Genomic DNA, 19,489 nt, shown 5'->3' on the forward strand with positions numbered 1-19,489 from the left:
AATATAATAAAGATTAATTCTCATCTCATTTCAAATTATACTTAGAAAAATATTTTTTTATCGACGTTCAAGTTAAAAGCAGTCCGTCACTAAGAAAGTCGTAAAAATTTACGACCTTTTAAGCGACGAGTTTTTAAATTCAACTCTATCACTAAGTTCATAAAGATTAAATTTGAATTTCTCTTCAAGATAGTCTCGCTACATCAGTTTATAGTCTCGTGGGGAGTGCGGTTCAATATCGCGTTCTAAATTCAACTTTATCGCTTCGTTCATAAAGATTAAATTTGTATATTTTTTCTTCAAGATAGTCTCGCTACATCAGTTTATAGTCTCGTGGGGAGTGCGGTTCAATATCGCGTTCTAAATTCAACTTTATCTCTTAGTTCATAAAGATTAAATTTGTATATTTTCTTTCCATGATAGTCTCGTGAAGCCGCATCAATGATCGAGTAAACACATGACTCGATTATTTGTCTTGATCATATCGCTAAACGATACATCGACGATTATTAGAAATTGCATTTAATTAGAAATGTACGTTAAAAAAATAAAAAAATATACACAAATGAAAGGTTATTCCATCTTTTTTAATATTCGACATGTTTGAATTGCTTCTGCAAGACATGACAGTGCAAAACGGCATTTTTAGCGGAGCACTCGCAGACGTCCTTTCGATGTTTTACGAATACGCAGAGTGTTCGTAATCGATTACGCAAGTAGTTTTTATGAAAGCATAAGATTTTTCGATTCGAATAATCATATACCTCGGCAAAAGGGGAAACGCCTGCGTGTGTTATCCATTACTTAATGATCTAAGCCGATATGCTACTACCTACCAGAGAGTGAATGGCACAAAAAACAAATTAACCTGATAGTACCTAAGTAATTATAATTCTCAATGATAATCATATATCTATTATTATAATATAAGAAAATATACAGGGTGTTAATCGTTAAGTGTGCACAGGCGATTTTTCCGTAAGTATTACAGATAACAAAAAACTTTAAACTGATAGCGAAAGTACTTGACCTAATGAGTAAAATGGCCGTAGTAAATATTTAAAAATAAATCGAGAAATATTTTTTATATTATATATTTTTGTATATTATATATAATATACATTAAGTATGAAATATGAATATCCCATATACATTTAATATGAAAGATTTTAGCTTTCTTTTTCTTTTTTGGTTTTCTGCTTTAATTACTTCGCAAATTTGAAGTGGCATTTTCCACGCTTTTTCCGGACATTTTCACGCATTTTCCGGATATTTTCCGGGGATTTTCCGAGCATTTCCCTGGCATTTTCCGGGGATTTTCCACGCATTTCCCAGACATTTTCCGGACATTTCTCAGGCATTTTCAGGGGATTTCCAGGCATTTTCCGGATATTTTCCGGACTTTTTCACGCATTTGCCGGATATTTTCCGGACATTTTCACGCATTTTTCGGATATTTTCCAGGGATTTTCCAGGGATTTTCCACGGTTTTTCCGGAAATTTCCACGCATTTTCCGGATATTTTCCAGACATTTCAGAGCATTTCCCAGGCATTTTGGGGTTATTTTCCGGGAATTTCCCAGGCATTTTCAGGGGATTTTCCGAGCATTTCCCGGGGATTTTCCGGATGTTTTCCAGACATTTTCCGGACATTTTCCTGGCATTTTCCGGGGATCTTCCAGGCATTTGCCACGCATGTCCCAACATTTTCCGGACACTTTCACGCATTTTCCAGGGATTTTCCAGGTATTTTCCACGGTTTTTCCGGAAATTTCCACGCATTTTCCGGATATTTTCCAGACATTTTCCGGGAATTTCCCAGGCATTTTCCGGGAATTTCCCAGGCATTTTCCAGGGATTTTCTGAGCACTTCCCGGGGATTTTCCAGACATTGTTGTGTTGATCATGTCCTTTCAATAAGATAAATATTTTAATGTAATAATTTAAATGTTAGAATGTTATGTGATACCTATATTATAAATCCTATGATACCTACGTCTTATTCAGCTACCTACATACCAAATTTCATTTAGATCGGTTCAGTAGTATTTGTTTATATTTTGTACACCTATGTAGGTTTATCAACTATTTTCTCAGAAACGGCTTTACCGATTTGAGTGCCATTTTCATTATAATATTGCAAAATCTAAAAATGTTTACAAATTAAGTGAAAGTAAACACATCTTAAAGCTTCTCTCCAATCAAGGAGGAGGGCGATTAATAGATAATTATGTTTATAAATTTATTAAGTGGGTCAAGCCGAGTGTGGATGACACTTTTATATAATCTAGTTTTTCATTGAATTCCACTTGAATTCCACCATTAGAATGATAAGTTTTAGAAAAGTGTACCTATTATTATTACTCTTTTATTTTATAGTCCAGATTTTTATAAACTAAAAATTCCATATATGATAAATAATTTAAACATCTATGTAGGTAAGTATTTAAAACTTTTAAATTCCCTTCACATAAATAAGAGATTATTTCACTGTACTATTCAAAATAACGCTTAAAATAATATGTAAACATTTCAGTAAACATGCTGCATTCAGCTGCATTCAGAACTGGTAAATGTCAACTGTCAAAATGATGTCAAACTAATAAGTGTCATTCTTGAACGCAGTGTAAAATCTCGGCAATGACACTTTCACAACAAAACGACAATTTGACATCTCTTTGTTTTCATTCTGCTGAAGCGTTTAGCGTTCGTTATTTGTGCCCGGTTTAATTATTTTATTTTATTTCCTGTGTGCACATTTTCCATTGTCGTTCGGAATTAATGTAACAATGTCGGCCTGTGATACTCAAAAAGCTGAGGCTTCTAAAGATAATGTATCTCAGAACTCAATCGACGAAGGTTTACCTCGGGAACTTAGTCAACTTAGTCTTTCGAGTGGTTCCAGTCCCGATGAATTTCACTGTCACAAAGGACATTCAGAATCAACACTAAAGAATATATTCGGTTATTATCAGTCCCAAAAGCTTTGTGATGTAGTTCTTATTGCAGGCACTTGCAGGTAAATATTTTCACCTTTTAAGTCGCAAACCTTTTTCGAAAGTCTTTTGTTGATGTTGTTGTGAACACAAAGAATGATAGAATATATTTATAGATTGTATTTCCGCGTTGTATTAACGTGTGATTAGAGGAAGAAGTAATACAATATTCAATTATTTTTAGGATACCTGCACATAAAATAGTTTTAGTATCATGCAGTGAATATTTTGCTGCAATGTTCACGGGATCACTGCAAGAAGCCAAATCCACAGAAATAACTCTAGAAAGGGTTGATCCACAAGCACTGAAGACACTAGTACATTATTGTTACACAGGAATTATAGGTAGGTAATGTTATATATTAGGGATGTAACGATACCGATACGGATACCGATATATCGGCCGATATATCGGCAAGCCGATATATCGGTATCGCCGATAATAAATCAACCGATACCGATATTTTTTTATTAAATTCTTTCTTTTCTTTTATGTTTTTGCATTTTATTCATTCATATTGTTTTATTTCTGTTTCTGTAATAGTGTTAAGGAAGAACGGAACCTCCTGACACAAGCATTTTATTTGCTTACTAGGAGTGTTCCAATCACAAATTTGTTTATGTAAAGGAAAGAAATAAATAATTTTGAATTTTTTTAATTTTTAACGTGATAACGTTTTTAAAATCGTTTTAGTCGGGTGACATGTTCATAAACTTGTGTCACACCAAAACCTCACGAGCGCGATCGCAGGTATAACGAGAGAGAGACGGACCTATCTCCCGTTTCATCTCGAGCGCTGCCACTGCATTATGTTATCACGTAAACATCTCGATCGTAAACCTACTTTACAAACAACCAATTTTTTTGATATCAAATAATTCAAAAATCCGCGCCCAATGAACGATGCGGGAGGCCGCCCGCGCGTGCGCACTTTGTTTTCTGAAAAAACTCTACCAATACTGCCGTCCTTTAACTAAAAAGCCGTTAACCCTCAAATGGTCAATTTTCAGTTTTAAATGTAGGGTGATAGTGTTCAGAATTCTCTATCTTTCTGTCTAAGAATCATTAATAGTTATAAATATATGAAAATATTGTAAGTAACACAATTTTCAGCGATCCCATAACTTGAAAGCGTCTAACCAACACTACTTCGCTAAATTTCCTTTAAAGTACCTTAACCGCCAGATTTAATAATTATTTTTTAGCTTTTTACTTGACTTAAAGTATGTTATCAGATTATACTTGACTATAGGGACGCAAAAGGACTATAACTGCTTTATGATATGCTTTCATATAACGATTCCAATGGAAATCCTTACCTTATTTGCAGTTACTCACCCTTAACGCTTTTTTAGTTAAGTAATTTTATTTAGGAAAAATTCTAATAACACTTTTTTGCTTAGCTACAAAGCAGCTAACCCTCATTTTTTAGCTAAAAGGCAGTTATCCGATTCTGGTGATGCATCAGTTTTGGGGATGAGAGTGATGATGAAATAATGTCGCTCCCAAGCAGAGTACCGATTGTTTTTGATTTTCTTTTACAAGACGTATTGTTTCTGATCAGGTTTACTAAGTTTTAAACAATCTAGCAGCTAAATTACGGAAAATATAACAAGTCAAAGTTACAAAAATTTGGTAGGTAATGGTTACGACAGTGCGAACTTTCAATCGTACTTCTCTGTTTAGACTCTGATTTGTCGCTGTAACCGAGAAAGAGAAGAAAGACAGTCTGTACTATTTAATTTTTAAAACTATTTATTAATTATGTAATTTACCCCTTGGGTGGAATTAGTAATCGACTATCAAGCAATGTACTAGAGATGGTGGCTTAACGACGTTTTAGGTAAGCATTTTATTACTAAATAAAAAAAAATCACAAAATGAAAATAAAAATACTAAATTACTTAGCTAAAAAGTCGCTATGGTATGTGAACGGCCGTCTTGTCCAGTAAATAGTTAAAATTTTCAGATTATATGCTGAACTAAACGAGAAAAAGTGAATTTAAAAATAAATTATAACAGTTTCTGGGTAAAAACTAATATTTATATATAATATAATTAAATGTCGATCGATGTATCTCACAATATTTATTGTAAGTGTCATAATTTTTAAGAAATAACGATTTCCGTGTTTTTGCCATTTACTCGAAACTCACTTCGTGGGCTTAACAGCTTTCTAGTTAAAGGACGGCAGAATAGTAAACTTTTATTAGGTACTGATTGTATGTGTATTACTTAAAGTTTAACTGACTTCGTAAAATAATAATACCTACTAAAATAAATGGTTTTGTTGTTTTTTGATTTGGCTTTTTTATTAAAAAGAATACGATTAACAGTTGTCTCTGTTAAATGTTGGTAACTTTTTATGCATAATTCACTATTTATTTTTCTACCAAGCCATCGATATCGGTATCGGTATCGCCGATACATTACTACAAATATCGGTATCGGTATCGTATCGGCAAAATCATGTATCGTTACATCCCTATTATATATGTATATGTATATATAATATGTATGTTAATATTAAAATAAGAATTAATAAACTTATTGTATGTGAAGTATCTTCTAAATATAAAAATATTAAATATCCCATGTAAGTTTTTCATAAAGTGTATCTATCACTTATTGATTTTCCCAGGGGAAAACGGAATTGAATTTTCTGTTCCCTATAAAACTTAATTAGTACTTACCTTTATCTTAGTATTTATTCTTTATTAAACATTGAATCCATTACTTCTCATATATAACATTGAAAGAATAATCTTATTACAACAACATTTTATGATTTTATTTTATTGCAAACATTATCTAGTAGGTATTTTACATGATTCTTAAAAAAAAGTATTTTTTCAATATTAAGGATTACATTTAACATAAATTTTGATTCATGCTATTTATATAACAAAGTTATAATATGTAATTATGTTTTATGTAATCTATTTTCAATGATTACAAAACTATTTGCTAAGTTTTCAATGCTGAAAACTGTGTTTGTTAATGATTGAGTTTCCCTTGAATCTCTTATCCAGAAATTTTTACTCCTTAGTTTTTGCTATTTAATAAAGCATATTTTTCATAAGGACATTTTATAAATAATTACAAAATGTGTTGCTACAATAATAATTTAAAGAACTATCTCTAATAAAACCCCATATTCTAACAATAAAATTTTCAGAATTAAGTGAAGACACAGTAGAAGTCTTATTATCAACTGCCACATTACTCCAACTTCACGTAGTAGCCAAAGCATGTTGTGATTTCTTAGAAAAGCAGTTGGATCCCTGCAACTGTTTAGGCATAGCATTATTTGCCGAACAGCAGTCCTGCATGTCGCTACATAAAACTGCTATGGAGTACACATATCAACATTTTATGCAGGTATTTAATATTATAAGTACCTTATTATAAATAAATAATTAATTATATGGTAAGTGATTCATGTGTAAGAATGCAGTTCTTTTCCTTTGTACAAATATGTTGTGTAATTGATGCCATTAAATTCTTGTGTCTATGTGTTACAGTACATTATACAAGTTTAAAGAAATATTATTTATTGTTGTGATAAATACAATGAATTAACAATTTATGGAATTTTTTAGAAAGCATACTTATTACACCTCATTCACACACATATTTGTTATGTAATCATTACTAAAATAACTCTACATAAGTTAAATCATTTTTGTATTTTTTAGTCATGCCAAAATTCACTTTAATATTTTTCGAATTATTTTCGAAATAGATAAAACTGACATACTCATATTGAGATAAAAAGTAAAAAACATAAAAATATTAAGCAAATTGAAGTTTAACTACCATTTTCTTTATATGTCTAGGTGGTGAAAAACGAAGAGTTCCTATGCTTAAGTGATGAACAATTAGCCAATTTATTGAAATCTGATGATCTCAATGTTGTCACTGAAGAGAATGTATTTGAGAGCATGATGCTGTGGGTACAGCATGATCTTGTGAACAGAGAGAAATACTTGCCGCATTTGTTGAAACTGATTAAACTGCCGTTATTGTCATCAGAGGTATGTTTATTTTTATTTAAACACTAGCGGTCCGCCCCGGCTTCGCCCGTGGTACATATTTACGTTTTCTCTACATAAAAACCATCCTCATACTTCAAGGAATATAATAGAAAAGAATTATCGAAATCGGTTCAGCCGTTCACACGTGATGCCATGACAACGCGAAACGGGTGCAGACCCGCCGCCTTTTTATAGCTCCCGCCGCGAAGCGCGTCGAACGCGGCAACTGATACACAAAAATAATCCTTATGGCTGCATGATTCTGTATTCACGCGCGATGACTTATAGCGTATTTCATGTATAACTTTGGTGTTTCTACACCGATTTACATGATTCTTTTACTATAACCTGCCCAGGAGTATGAAGAATAATTGTGCCAAATTTGGTTAAAATCCGTCGTGTAGTTTTTGTTTCTATAACGAATATACAGACAGACAGACAGACAGACAGACAGACAAAAATTTTACTGATTGCATTTTTGGCATCAGTAGCGATCCCTTATCACCCCTTCATAGTTTTTTTTTAAATATATTTCATGTACAGAATTTGCCTCTCTACAGATTTATTATAAGTATAGATCTATAGGTGCATGTTAAACCAATTTCCGGCGTCGCGTCGCTACGCATCGAAATCTAAATAAATTCACATTGATTATTTTTCCGACCCAAATATCGACCAATAGAATTGCACCATTCGACGTCACGTGGTACAACCTACATGGTATTATACTGTTAATTGTTTGAAAATTTTCTCTGGTCGTTGACGTCAAACTGACAGGTTCAATTCTTCTTCTTTTCTGTCTATGGCCTTCCCAATCCCAAAAGGACGGATTCTGCCAGTGTCAAGTGTCATGTGTGCACAGATCAAAATTGAACGTTTATTTCAGTGACTACGGTTATAATGTAGCAACTTGATGCTCTGTGCTGAGGAAAAATCACGGAAGAGATTGAGCAGTTCAAATGCTGGATCAGTCTTACCTGGATAACCAAACAGGACATATACAAAAGCAAAGCATTAAAATTTAAGATTATTGAGGTGGATAAATTTGGATAAAACATTTACAAATGAGGAGGGAACCAAACACAATAAACATTTAAAATTAGTGGGGCGGGGAACATCAGGGGGAAGGAGATCCAAAAGTGAGGAATTTCGTTTAGGGCACTCAAAAAATATATGATCATTGTCACCTTCGGCTAAGCCACACTCGCATAAGGAGTTATCACGAACATGAATTTTTGCTAGGTGCACTGGTGTGGAAGCATGGCCTAGTCGGAGACGACAAATGGTTGACACTGTAGATTTATTAATATTTTTATATTTGAAAAACCACGGCTTGCAGGGAACCGTGGGCTGTATATCTCTGAAGTATTTAGCCTTGTTTGAGCTATTCCACAAAGAGTTCCACATACTTTCCAGGCGGGACTTAGCAAGGGGGAGGAGATCGTATGAATAGTTTAAATAATGTTCTAGGGTACCACTAGACATAGCTGCTTTTGCTAGGGCGTCGGCTTTCTCATTACCAGTAATATTCGAATGGCTTGGAATATAAACTAATAAAACGCTGAGGTTCTTTTCATAGCAGTTAAAAAGGCAGGATCTTATTTGTAGAATAACTGGAAAATTTGATTTAGAACGGAATGGGTTCGAAGATATTGATTGAAGGCAGCTTAGAGAATCGGTAAAGATGATAGATTTTTTAAGGTTATGGGAGAGGATGAAGTTAATAGCTTCTAAAATAGCTGTTGCCTCGCCAGTGAAGACAGAAGAAAGCGGAGGACATTTATATTGCAGTATAGTTTTAGAGTTTGAATGCCACACAGCTACTCCAACCGGTAGCCAATTTGACGATTTAGAGGCATCAGTATAGAAGTAATTGTAATCGTGCCAACGAGATGAAATGAGTCTATTGAGAGACATATTTGCATCAGGGGAACTTTTAATTATACCACAACTTAAAATAATGGAAGGCTTAAAAACTAGAGCATTGTAATTTGTTAGATATAGAGGGTGATTATCAAGTTGAAAAGAAGGATCTGGAAGGCGATAAAACTTAATAAGGCTTTTAAGGATACACGGGAAATCAGATGGCGAACGTAAAGTATTGGAGGTGAGAGAATGTAATAGATTCTGGAGCTTGTTAAGAAGAGGATGTGATGAGTACTGCGTTATTTTAAAAAAGTATTTATCGGCAAGATACTGTCGGCGAAGAAACAGAGGTGGATCCACAGATTCTACTTGGAGAGCGTTAACTGGAGACGATTTCATTGCACCAAGTATGTGGCGTAAACATTTATATTGGATCTTATCTAGTTTTACCAATGCAGATTTACTACAAGGCTCAAAAATAAAAGATGCATAATCTAGGTGGCTTCGAATTATTGCATTATAGACGAGTTTCTGGCAATATGGATGGGAACCCCACCACACTCCAGCGAGTGAACGTAGCACATTAATATTTTTTTCGCACTTTTGTACAATGTAGTCAATGTGTGCAATACCACTTAATTTTTGATCCAACACAACACCCAAAAATTTGACCTTACTTACCACAGGCATTACAGAACTGTCAAGAATCACCACGGGGGGAGAAAATGAACGTTTTTTGGTGAATACTACAATATTACTTTTAGCTGGTGATAGAGACAGACCATGGTCATTCATCCAGACTTCTAAATTTTTCGCTTTACAGGCAGGGTTTCAGAAGCAGCAGAGTGGAGACAGGTAACAAAGGAGTTATATGAGAACATGCAATTTTGTCGAAGAATTTCTGGTAGATTAGCTACTTTAGAATCAAGATTGAGTGCAAAAGAGTCCCAATCAGCGCTTTCTAATTTATATTTAAGTAAGGGAGGAAAAGAGGAGGTGGGGATATGAACAGTACGAGAACAGGAAAGGAGAATTGGGAAATGATCACTACCAAATGTAGAGGGAAGGGTTCGGCAAGAAAGGGATGAGGCTAATATAGATGAACAAATACTTAAGTCGACTACAGTTCTAGGATTTTGCATGGGGGAAACTCTTCTAGTAGGGGCACAATCATTGATTATACATAAATTTAGATCATCAAAGAGGTCCACTAAAAGTCGTCCAAAGGTATCACACATATAAGATCCCCATGAAGTATGGTGGCCATTGAAGTCTCCCATAACTATCACGGGAGAGGGGAGAGAGGAAATAATTAACGATAGGTCAGGGATGATACTGGGATGAGGATGAGGTATATAAACAGATAAAAAGGAGATATCAAAGGCTCGCACTGCGACGGCGTTGAAATACCGCCCGTGCGACGGAAGAGGGATCTGGGTGAATGGGATCGATCGGTTTACAAGTAGAGCACTTCCAGCATAACCGTCATCCCTGTCATCACGCAAACAAGAAAATCCCGGAACCCAATAATGAGAACCAGGAATTAACCATGTCTCCGAGATGGCAGCCACAACAGGCTTATGCAAGGCAATTAACTCTATCAGATCATGTTTTTTGCGACGAATACTCTGTGCATTCCACTGGAGGAACACTAGATCCATGGTTTGAAAGAATGGAAGAAAAACGGGAGAATCTTAAGGCAACGTTGGACGGTAATTTTTCGGGGTATTCATTTATTAAACTTTCAATAAAAGATAAACACATATCTAAAAGTTTATCATCGCGCGAAGGGGCCGAGGGTGAGGTAGTATTATTAATTAGAGCGCACCCATTGGGGAGGGAAGGTGGAACGTCGCGAACAATGGCGTTATGAGCGACTGTATCATAAGTGGTTCCCAAAGTAGCCCTGGGGCGGGGAGATCTCATTACAGTTTTTTTGTAAGAAACCGTAGGGATAGGTTGGCTTGATAATGTGAGGTGGGATTCAGGCGTTACTGAGTGGATGGTGGATGGATGGGTCTTAACGTTTTCCGCAAATGTTTTGCGTGAAGCTGGGATCAACTTTGATGCCTCTTCAAATGAGACACCTTCAGTCGCCATCAACAATTTAATCGCTTTTTGACGACCCTGCTCTGGGCAGCTTTTGTCAGTTGCAAAGTGGTTAGCTGAGCAGTAGAGGCAGGACGCCTCTACTTCTGTTTTGGGACAGGTATCACCTGCGTGCATTTGAGTGCACCGATAGCAGCGATCTTTGGAACGGCACTGTTCACGAACGTGACCGAACCGACAGCACTTAAAACACTGAATTGTTGGAAATTGATAGACCTCAACCGGCATGGCAGTGTATAAACAGTATATTTTATTGGGCATAGTTTGCCCCTGGAAGGTAAGGACTACAGATTGGGACGGTGTCCAAGACGTCACTCCATCAATTTTCTGCTTTTTATTTAAACGCCTCGCCTTTAAAACCTTACCACGTCCTCCTGGAAAGTCTATGTAACTTACAAATTCCTCCATTGACCATTCAGTAGGGACACCCTTGACGATGCCCATACGGGTTATATGGAACAAGGGAATAGTTGCTTGAAACTTCGCTTCCTTTAAACTTGAAAAATTAAGAAAATTATTTGCATCTGCTGCTGAAGTAAATTGTACCGATATTTTATTACGGCCTATAGGTCTAACACCATCTTTAGTTATGTTCTGGACACGGTGTTTATATAAGAACGAACCGAATTTAATGGGTCTTATACTTAGACCAGCCGAAGGGTCTTCCTCTGTGCGAGACACATATACTATGTATGGTCCACTCTCTTCGCCAGTGTAAGATGGGGGATTCAAAAGAATTGGATCAATATAGGTAGTTTGGGAGGCTGGGATAGTATAGTCGTGATCAGGGATATGGCGTTTGGAGGGTAAAATGTCAGAGTCTTTAGAGGAGTGATCGGAACGGGGCCTTTTGTGGCCCGTAGACTCCGCTTCCATCATCTCACTCTGTAGATCCGGTGGTTTATTAAGGTCTGGAGGGTCAGGACCCATATTGCAGAAGGAAAATTAGTTTTCAATTGCTTACCTAAACAGCACAAACACAACAAAAAGTTTGGTATCACTAGAAAAATAATAGGATAATAAAAAACGTAAAAAACAAAAACAATCTCTGAGACACGTGTTTTCTCCGACACAACAAAGCAGCGAAAAAAAAAAAAAAAACCAGGTTCAATTCAATTGTGAAATTATTGGCTGACATTTTTGACGGAAAAATAATCTCCCGAATACCACACGAGCTTCAAAATTATCTGGCATTTCCCTCAAGGTTCCCTGCAAACAAATAAAGTCGTCAAGTTTTTCAGGAAAAATCACTCGCGCTTCGCGCTCGTGATTTTTTAACCTTGACTAAAAACTTGACTCCTTCATTTGTTTGCAACGAACCTATCGGAAAATACCCGATAATTTTGAAGCTCTTGTGGTATTATAAGTGATAATATTGATGTTTCACATCTACCTTTTAATGGACGTTCCTTGACGGCTCATTTTTTTTTTTATAGGTACTGCATTCATGATCAGACTTGTATAAATAAATGATTTATTTGTTTTGTTCAATTATGTTGCGAGAATGTTTCATTTAAAAAAAAGTCTAAATTTATTTCGTCTTTGCTGTTTTAAAACTAATAATAGCTAGGTAATATTTGAAACTTTATCTAAAACTAAAACCATTATGCAGCAACTTTTATATGCAATACAAGAATTAAATCAAACAAAAGTACATGTAACTCAATGCATCTAATTTAATTTTAAAGTGAAACTTTTATTACATCGTCTCAAACTTTTTGGTCTGTGTAGCGCATGTCGCGTGACGGTCGAACCGTACGATAATTATCGTACAAATACGATAATTTTGTGCCTAAGTTTTTTCACTTTTACCGTGGTTTCATAAAACCACACAACATTTTTTTTCTTTCAGTATCTGATAGACAAAGTAGAGCAAGCGTGTGGCAACGTGGCTGAATGCCAGCCGCTCATCATGGAAGCTGTAAAATGGCACCTATTACCTGAACGTAGATCCCTCTTGTTCTCACACAGAACTAGACCGAGGACCTCTACGATTGGACGCTTGTTGGCTATTGGTGGCATGGATGGGTACAAGGTAAATATTGAACAGTAGAATTGGAAAAGAATTGCACTTTAATTTTATAATGTTATAAAAAGTATGATAACATATAAACTTATATATGTATTTATGAATTTAGTAGCACAGTTGTCTCTGAAATAAAACTAATTCAATTTAATTAAAGAAAACAGCTACTCAGTTAAAAGCAAAACTATTGTATCACACATACTAAAGGTTAAAGAAATGAGTAAACTGCCAATAGAATTACTAATAGATATTATCTGTTATAGTTTATATCAACATTAATTAATGAAAATATTATTATAAGACATAATTATAATTATTGTGTTCCAGGGTGCTAGTAACATGGAAATGTATGACCCAAGGACAAATACATGGACTCCCTTCATGAGAATGGGTGCTCGAAGACTGCAATTTGGAGTCGCTGTAATGCAGAATAAACTTATAGTTGTAGGCGGTAGAGATGGACTTAAAACTCTTAATACAGTGAGTATTAGAATTCAGACATTTTCCGTGAATAGGGAAGTAGTAATAGGGAAACAATTAAAGATATTTTATTTTTAAAGTGAAACTTTTATTACATCGTCTCAAACTTTTAGGTCTGTGTAGCGCATGTCGCGTGACGGTCGAACCGTACGATAATTGTTGTTCTTGTTTAGTATAAAACAGCCCAATTCAAATCTCATGAATAAAAAAAATTAACGTAAATTGCCGCATTTTTTAGAGATATGTATGTGTATAAATGTAGGTTAAATGTTTCCAGTATCGACCTAACGTCACTATGAATTTGGAGATTTTTTCATAAGTAGCATTCACCTTCTTTTTTTAATTGTTTTTTTCTTTCATTTGAAAGGTGGAATGTTTCGACCTAACATCTTTAAGCTGGAGCACACTAGCGCCAATGAACGCGCACAGACACGGGCTCGGTGTTGCCGTGCTCGGGGACGGGCCTAATTCGCCGATATATGCTGTGGGCGGACATGATGGATGGATTTATTTGAACTCTGTGGAACGGTAAGTGATGTTTGTGTGTTAAAATTAGAAATTATTGAATAAATTCTGCATTAAAATAAAAATGAATATGGTAAGTGTAGTTACTTAAATTTTTTAAATAAAAACCAAGTGAAGAATTTATGAGTTTTATTTAATTTTGCAATATTCAAATTTCGAAATTAAAGACTTTTTTAGGGATTTTAAACTCTTTATTCATTATTTTACCCACAGAACAGTAAAAACATATAGAAGTGCTGTAATGTCTAATTAGTATGAAAACCAGTGTCGCCAAACCCACACATTTAAACCGATAGTTATACAGTACACTACAAGTAAACTATGCCTTTGATTGGACAGCTTAATTTGAGTAAAAACTGACTTAGGTTATAAATTCAGCATTTCAATATGTACCCTAACGCACCATGTTACGGTTTATTTTAGTATAACATCCCTAGGTATATTAGCTGTTTTGTTTCTCATTGCACAGAAATTCCAAATTCGAAAACATTCAGCTACTCCACAACAGAGGACGTTAGTTTTCGATAGATATAAATTTGAAACGCAACACATAGAGATAAGGTTGAAATTTGTGTCACTCAACATTAATGACATTAACTTGATATTTATCTGATGCTATGCTCTGAGGGATGTCAGCCTTGTTATCGATAATTCACAAATAAATATTTTTTGTGTATTTTTTTTTCTTTCTTTTATATGAGTATAGTATAATGCGTCACATTTTGGAGTATGTTTATTACTACTAAGTACGTCTTTTTATATTATTATTATTAAATAAAAAACGGAATAGAATAGTATAAATCTATATTTACAAAATACAAACAGAAAATATGCATTATTTTAAATCTTGGAACTGCTGTAGGTTTGATGTATCGGTGGCCTTTGTAAAGCTTTGGTCTGGTGATCATGACGCACAACGCTGAGGTATGCGCCCCAACACAGCGTCACGACGCAGCATTTACCTTCCCTGCGGAGAGGTGGTCAGTTGATTTTGCCGCAGCTACCAAGGTAGACGTGAACATGAACAATTTTGCTGTAATTATCAAACTTTTATGTTTTTTGTCTTTATTTTTATATAAAAAAGGATAGCTGCGAACTAATTCTATTATTGTCTACGAAAAAATTCATATTGTCGCATTCATATATGCCGTGACGCATACCCGCACACCGCAGCGTTCAATCGAGAATGACGCCGCGCTGTGCGGGAGTACACCTCCCCACTCACCGCGCTTGCCCTTCGCCGCGGACGCATACTGCGACGGAACAAGAGAACATTGTCGACGTTTTTCATATGATTGAGTGTTTGGCATCGCAAACCGTATACCTCAGCGTTGTGCGTTATGATCACCAGACCAAAGCTTTAGACCGCTTAGTACTGTTCGGCATCCAGTTAACTCGTCACGTTGCAGTTATCCATTTCTCTTTTAAATTAGCCTCTTTGGGAAATCTATAAATAAATCAGACAAATGAAAGCTAAGGAAAAATAAAATAAAATTTAATATTTATAATGTTTGTCTTTTCTAAAGTATCGATACTGTCGATATGCACCACAAGCATCACTAAAGCGACATTCGTTTGTTTATTGCAATAATATTCCAGAAAGTCTTGTTTGCTGTTCAATCTATAATAGTACTAATTTCTTATGGATTAAGGTTCATTTTGACTAGATATTTATATACAATTTTGACAAATTACGATAAGCGAAGTTATAACATAAAATATAATTAAAATAAATTAAAATAAGACTTACCGACGGTATGAAATGCCTTCATTGCTGATATTATTTCGTCTGCTATCATTTTTGCACTCTTTATACCGAACAACACGTCCTAATTAATGAATAAATATGGAAAAAAGGTTTGACAGCTGACAACCGACTCGAATATTTTTCTGCGCACAACTGAGAGCAAGTTAGGTGATCTAAACTTATCATTGACACGTGGGCCACGCCCACATCACATTTCTATCTACTTTACCCGTCGGGTAAAATCTGTTCGAAATGTTGTCCAAATTGCTACATTTTTTTTGTTCGAAATTCAAATTTCGAACGTTTCACCGTACTATTGTTCGTAACGTGTGTATGCTTTCTTTATCAGTTGGGACGCGTGCTCGCGCACGTGGACGATAGTGGCGGGCATGGCGGGCGCGCGCAGCACGTGCGGCGTGGCGGCGCTGCGCGGGCGCCTGTACGCGGTGGGCGGGCGCGACGGCGGCGCGTGCCTGCGCTCCGTCGAGTGCTACGACCCCGCCACCAACCACTGGGCCGCCTGCGCGCCCATGACGCGCCGCCGCGGGGGCGTCAGCGTGAGTGTGTGACGTCATACATGTGACGCAGCACGTGCGGCGTGGCGGCGCTGCGCGGGCGCCTGTACGCGGTGGGCGGGCGCGACGGCGGCGCGTGCCTGCGCTCCGTCGAGTGCTACGACCCCGCCACCAACCACTGGGCCGCCTGCGCGCCCATGACGCGCCGCCGCGGGGGCGTCAGCGTGAGTGTGTGACGTCATACATGTGACGCAGCACGTGCGGCGTGGCGGCGCTGCGCGGGCGCCTGTACGCGGTGGGCGGGCGCGACGGCGGCGCGTGCCTGCGCTCCGTCGAGTGCTACGACCCCGCCACCAACCACTGGGCCGCCTGCGCGCCCATGACGCGCCGCCGCGGGGGCGTCAGCGTGAGTGTGTGACGTCATACATGTGACGCAGCACGTGCGGCGTGGCGGCGCTGCGCGGGCGCCTGTACGCGGTGGGCGGGCGCGACGGCGGCGCGTGCCTGCGCTCCGTCGAGTGCTACGACCCCGCCACCAACCACTGGGCCGCCTGCGCGCCCATGACGCGCCGCCGCGGGGGCGTCAGCGTGAGTGTGTGACGTCATACATGTGACGCACCACGATGCGATTACGGGGTTCAATGCAGAGCTTTCCTTCTCTTTAGCTAATTGACTACAACTTGAAAAGAGCGTGTGTGCAGAGCACACGTGTCAGAAGTGAAACTTTGACAAAAATTGAAAAATACCAAAATCGTCGCCTTACTCAACGATGAGACGGTATTGCCATGACGCGACGTTAACATATTACTCTCAACGCGCCTAAAGAAGTTACACTTCAAAATTTGTATTAAAGTTTGGCAGTAGATATTTGCATAAAATTTTCAAAAATAAAAATTATTAAAAAATAGAAATAATTAATTCATGTTAATTATTTGGTACACGCGTGTGGCGGCAGGTGTGCGCGGCGGGCGGGTACCTGTACGCGCTGGGCGGGCACGAGGCGCCGGCCAACACGGCGGGCGGGCGGCTGGCGTGCGTGGAGCGGTACGACCCGCTCGCCGACAGCTGGCTGCTGCTGGCGCGCCTGGCGCACGCGCGCGACGCCATCGGCGCGTGTCTGCTGGGCGACCGCATCGTGGCCGTGGGTGAGTGTCTACACATGCACATACATGTACACTGCGTGGAGCATCGTCGGCATCGTCGCCGTGGGTGATCAAACACATACACACATACACAAACTAACAGTGAGCATTTACACATGCTCAGCAACCGCATCGTCGCCGTGGATGAACAAGCACACACATACAGATACTAACGGTGACCATTTACACGCGCACACGCACAAACTGATACATATTTAGAATTAAAAAAAAACACGTGTGGCACTCGGGGACTGCCGCGGTAAAGCTATTGCATGCTATGCCTTCAAGCCACACCTCCGTGTCCGTCGGAGTGGGGAGTGTGATGTTTTTCGTTACGCAATTTCTGGATTCGGTCCCCGCGCTCAAGGCCCGCGATAGAAGCTATGCAATAGCTTAATAATGCTTCAACGTTACCACGACCGCAGTGTCACCGTTGATGAATTCACGCACACAGACATACAGCTACGAACTAACGGCGACCGCAGCGTTTGTGCGCGCGGATCGTTGAATGTTCTATCTTTACATTTTTTTATTCGTAGCATTAAACGCACATGTAATTAAAAATACTTATCGATCACAAGTTTCACCGTTTCCACATATCATATGAACACACCAGAAATTAATTAAATAAAATTTCAGGCGGTTACGACGGTGTCCAATACCTCTGCATAGTAGAGGTATACGACTCAGAGTCGAACTGCTGGCGCAAGCTGGCGCCGCTCAGCACGGGGCGGGCGGGGGCCGCCGTAGTAGCGATACCGCCGCCGAGGAACATCTTCTGATATTGCAGCCACCAGCTCGTTGTATACGTCATCGGCTAGCTTTTTTTTTATTGTGTCATTTTCGGCCAGGTTTACTTTTTTTTGGAAAAATATTGCTTGCCAGTGATTAACTTGTTTGGCGCGTTGATTTTTTTTATTGTGACATTTTCAGCCTGCTCATGATTAACTTTTTTTTGGCAAAAGATTATTGCTTGCCAGTGAATGATTAACTTTGACGCGTTGATTTTTTTTTATTGAAACATTTTCAGCCCGCTCATGATTAAGCTTTTTCCTGGCAAAAGATTATTGCTTGCCAGTGAATGATTAACTTGTGTGGCGCGTTGATTTTTTTTTTAATGTGACATTTCACCTGCCTGTTCATGATTAACTTATATTATGTGTCGTTTTATTTTAATTTTCGTTTTCATGTTGTGACATTTTTAACCAATAGGAAAAGCGTTAGGGCGTTTGAAATTTTTTTATAGTGAAAACATTTTTGAATGCAGCGAATTTAAAATAGCCATATGTTACTAAAACTAATAAAGCGTAATTTTTTAGTATAATATTCTAATTTGAATTTGGTTATGGAATCTCAAAAGAAATTGTTGCGGTCATGCAACTAATCGCAATCTGACTCAAATGACCATTTTTTGTTTTACAAAAATAGACACAACCATTCCAATTGATTTTACATAAAAAATTGTCAATAATCGCAATTTTCAATGCATTAAATTAGAATCAATAATAAAATATCGACCATATATGTATTTTTAAATACAAAACCATACAATACTCATAGCCGATGTCGTATAACATAATTTTAATCACTTAATATGGACCCAATATTCGTCTAATATATTATTTTTTGACGAAATAGACTAGTGTTTACTTAATCGCTCATATATTTTTCTAGGGTAATTTTGTTTAAATATAATACATGTAAGTGAGACATCACATTACTAATAATTTTATATAAATCTACAAGTTTACATCTTTCATGCTTCTCTCAAAAACACTTATGACTGCATTTTTTGTGAACATTTTAATTTTTCTGAAATTATTTTCCATATATTTCATTCCATTATTTCTGGCAATTTTTAGATTTATACAACGGTAATTGTTATGTAAATATATTTTATAACTAGACTATCGAATAGAATTGAAAAAAAATCGAATATATAATTAAATAAGTTCCAGTTGTAGTAAAATAATACAAATATTATAGATACGGTGCATTTAGAAATACGTTTATTTGTATATATAATTAATTAGATACAAATTTTA

General features: G+C 37.2%; 2 protein-coding genes across 2 annotated transcripts; one reads left to right on the forward strand and one right to left on the reverse strand.

The window, feature by feature from the left end:
* The first annotated feature begins 2,667 nt into the window (after positions 1 to 2,667).
* Positions 2,668 to 18,287, forward strand: LOC149903061 (kelch-like protein 5). Its single transcript, XM_090109233.1, has 10 exons — positions 2,668 to 3,019; positions 3,181 to 3,341; positions 6,176 to 6,378; positions 6,837 to 7,034; positions 12,862 to 13,044; positions 13,363 to 13,515; positions 13,883 to 14,043; positions 16,137 to 16,344; positions 17,258 to 17,447; positions 18,084 to 18,287. The coding sequence occupies exons 1-10, from the start codon at positions 2,790 to 2,792 to the stop codon at positions 18,224 to 18,226; spliced, it is 1,830 nt and encodes a 609-aa protein (XP_089965359.1). The 5' UTR covers positions 2,668 to 2,789; the 3' UTR covers positions 18,227 to 18,287.
* LOC149903062 (uncharacterized) lies at positions 10,506 to 11,975 on the reverse strand. Its single transcript, XM_090109679.1, has one exon. It carries the CDS (start codon positions 11,937 to 11,939, stop codon positions 10,506 to 10,508), a length of 1,434 nt encoding a protein of 477 aa, XP_089965805.1. The 5' UTR covers positions 11,940 to 11,975.
* Positions 18,288 to 19,489: the final 1,202 nt, after the last annotated feature.

The sequence above is a fragment of the Colias eurytheme genome, chromosome 14, assembly GCF_061535395.1.
Source record: "Colias eurytheme isolate Ceu_HAF_F1 chromosome 14, ilColEury1 Martin Lab GWU primary, whole genome shotgun sequence".
Classification (NCBI taxonomy): domain Eukaryota; kingdom Metazoa; phylum Arthropoda; class Insecta; order Lepidoptera; family Pieridae; genus Colias; species Colias eurytheme.